This window comes from Penaeus japonicus, unplaced genomic scaffold, assembly GCF_977035675.1.
Source record: "Penaeus japonicus unplaced genomic scaffold, GWHDUDI00000001_assembly GWHDUDI00000008, whole genome shotgun sequence".
In the NCBI taxonomy this organism is placed as follows: Eukaryota; Metazoa; Arthropoda; class Malacostraca; order Decapoda; family Penaeidae; genus Penaeus; species Penaeus japonicus.
Genome location: NW_028234410.1, coordinates 7216098 through 7219169, shown reverse-complemented (window position 1 = coordinate 7219169; position 3072 = coordinate 7216098). Strand labels below are relative to the sequence as shown.

Genomic DNA, 3072 nt, shown 5'->3' with positions numbered 1-3072 from the left:
CCGGGTTCGCCCACGCCCCTGGACGACTCCGATGACGAGGACCTCTCACTCGGTAAGTCGTCTTTTGGCTTTGGGTCGTTTTTTGTGTGTTTTGTTTACCGTAAGTCATTTTATTTATTTAGGATTTGTTCTATATCTTTATTATTATTATTATTATTATTATTATTATTATTATCTTATTTTTTTGTTTTTTGATGAGTGACTATTTTGGTATTTGCTTTTTTTTAATGAAGGATTTATAATAATTTCGATCTTTTACGGATTTTGTTGATCTAATACGTTTCTTTTTCCTCCCCCCTGCAGGTACCCACTCCCCCCCACCCGTGTCGGAGAGCCCCCTCCCCACCACGACCCCGAGCGAAGGGGGAGTCGTCTCCCCCACCTCCAACACCACGTCCCCCCACCCGGCGTCGGTGTCCCCCCACCCCGCCAGCCTCTCCCCCCACCCCTCGTCGATATCCCCCCACCCGTCTGCGTCCCCCCCTCAGAGCTCGCCGCTCCCCCTCATCAAGTCGGACATATCGCCGATCTCCGAGCTCCTGCACACGACCACGACGACCACCACGTCCCCCTCCGACGGGTCCAAGTCGTACCTGGTGCCGCCGATGTCCTCCCTACCCCTCATGACGTCCCTGGCCACGTCCCTGGCCTCTCCCCTCTCCCTCACCTCCCTCCCCTTCTCCTCCATGGCGGCGGGGGAAGGCTTCAAGTTCCCCTCGCACCCGTTCCTCCCCCACCCGCACCCCCTCCTCCACCCCTTCTCCCTCCACCACCCCCTGCCGCTAGTCAACCCCCACGCCCACCCCTTCCTCTCCGCTCTGCCCCCACACAACCCCTCCGCCACATAGACAGAGGCGGTGTCCCCTCAGCCTCTCCCCCCACCCCCCACCCCCCCAACCTCCAACCCCTTCCTTCTAGGTCATTAGTGATGCCAATGTCCCCCTTCAAGTAGCTCTTGGGAGTTTCGACTCATTACTTTATCTTCCGAGTTGTGAGAGGAAGTGTTCTTGCTCTCTCGCCCTCGCCGCCGATGGCTCAGGGCGCGTCCTGAGTGTATGCAAGTTTTATTGCATATGTGGGAGGAGAGAGAGAGAGAGAGAGAGAGAGAGAGAGAGAGAGAGAGAGAGAGAGAGAGAGAGAGAGAGAGAGAGAGAGAGAGAGAGAGGGAGAGAGAGAGAGAGAGAGAGAGAGAGAGAATGGTCCCCGACTCCGCCCACCTTCCTCAGGATGGGCACGCCCTCCGAGGGACTCAGCGGTGGCGTCTCAGTCCTCGGTCAGTCACGCTGAAAATACGCTCTTTGGGGCACGGTCAGCGCGCCACCTTGACCGACCAATCAGAGCGACGCTTTCGGAACCCGTCGCTCCAACTCGCCCGTGATTGGCCAATGGCGTAGCAGCACGGATTTCCCGCCTTGATCAAATATGTTTCCATGGATATTTTTGCCCCGAAAATAAGGAAGAGACTAATAACAAGTGAAATTATATATTTACTTTCTTTTCTCAAATGGAATCGAAAAACCAATAACGCCAAGAATAGTTGGAAGAGAGGAGGCGGCGCAAAGAAGTTATTCAAGATCTACCGACATCCTCATGCACTTTAAGAATTCTTTCGGCGAAACGGAAGAAAGACACAAAGCGCTTACGTAATCCAACACAAACTTGTGCAAAATGACGTCAAGTTTACCCACGTAAGACTGTATTTATAGATCAACCAAACGATCCAAAAAAAGGAAGACAAAAAAAAAAAAAAAAAAGAAGAAACTGAAAAAGGGAAACATCAAACCGCGCAAAATCAAAGGCGGAGAACTTCCTTCCTGCTTCATCTTTCAATGAAGTTTAACATCTTGAGGTTGTTTTCCTCGCGAGTGGTAATTTCCCCGAAGATCCTTTTTCTATTTTCCTCCTCCAAGCCTCGAAGGACAAGAGACGCATCGGATATAAGGTCTATCCGCCTGTCTATCCGCCTACTGCTTGGTATTTTCAGCGTGTGTGAGAGAGAGAGGGAGAGAGAGAGAGAGAGAGAGAGAGAGAGAGAGAGAGAGAGAGAGAGAGAGAGAGAGAGAGAGAGAGAGAGAGAGAGAGAGAGAGAGGAGTCACCCCCATCCCCTTCAGAAGGAAGACTTAATTCAGGAAACGTTACACAATCTTGCTGAACCCTTCTGTCTCACCCTCCTCGTCCTCCTCCTCCTCTCGCCCTCTTCCTCCTCTTCTTCCTTCCCTTCCTCCTCCTCTTCTTCTTCCTCCGCTTCCTTATTGTGGTTCCGCCTCCTCTTTCCTGCGGAGGGCAAGGAAGCGCCACCTCCTCGGCTCTCAGCGACAGAATTTCGAGAGAGAGAGAGAGAGAGAGAGAGAGAGAGAGAGAGAGAGAGAGAGAGAGAGAGAGAGAGAGAGAGAGAGAGAGAGAGAGAGAGAGAGAGAGAGAGAGAGAGAGAGAGAGAGAGAAGAGGGGGAGAGGAGAGAAGAGAGAGAGAGAGAGAGAGAGAGAGAGAGAGAGAGAGAGAGAGAGAGAGAGAGAGATGACAGCAAAATATGGATTGGTTTATGAGGAAATCAAATGTTGTATTCTAAATTTTATCCTGTATAGAACCAGTGTGTTAGCTAACTTTTTTTTTGAACTCTTGTACATACGAAGTATACTAATACAGCTGTTAGACTGTTCTTTCATGTTACTCAAAAAAAGAAAGAAAAAAACAGAGAGAAAAAAAGAATTTACAATCATCCCCCGAAGAGGAACATATATATATAAGAAAATGAATTTTTAAAAGAAATGTCCCCTTGTGGCTAGAATTTTCACTCTTAGTCCAAAAAGAGATGGAAATTTTTGCATTGTTTTTTTCCCCTAGGCTCAGGTGGACTGATAGGTTGGGAAATTCTCTGTTATGTAATAGATGTGACTTGTATTATGAAAATGCGTAGGCGAGGCTACATACTTTGAGAAACGGAATACTTTGAATGCATGTATATATATTTTTGTTTTTTTGTAAAAGTTTAGTTTGTCGAAAGAATGGAGAGAGATATAGGATCACTTTGCCCGAAAGGAAATGGCACAGAGTGTTCACATTTCCACATTCT

At 48.6% G+C, this 3072-nt stretch overlaps 1 protein-coding gene across 1 annotated transcript in view; it reads left to right on the top strand.

Annotated features, from left to right (window-relative positions):
* The window catches only part of LOC122251914 (uncharacterized), a 24407-nt gene extending 22646 nt beyond the window's left edge, over positions 1 to 1761 (top strand). Inside the window, exons 2-3 of the mRNA XM_043014157.2 lie at positions 1 to 52; positions 304 to 1761. The exon at positions 1 to 52 is cut by the window's left edge and continues 94 nt beyond it. Of these exons, the coding sequence (XP_042870091.1) occupies positions 1 to 52; positions 304 to 848 (597 nt within the window). The 3' untranslated portion in view covers positions 849 to 1761. The remainder of the gene's footprint in view (positions 53 to 303) is intronic.
* Positions 1762 to 3072: the final 1311 nt, after the last annotated feature.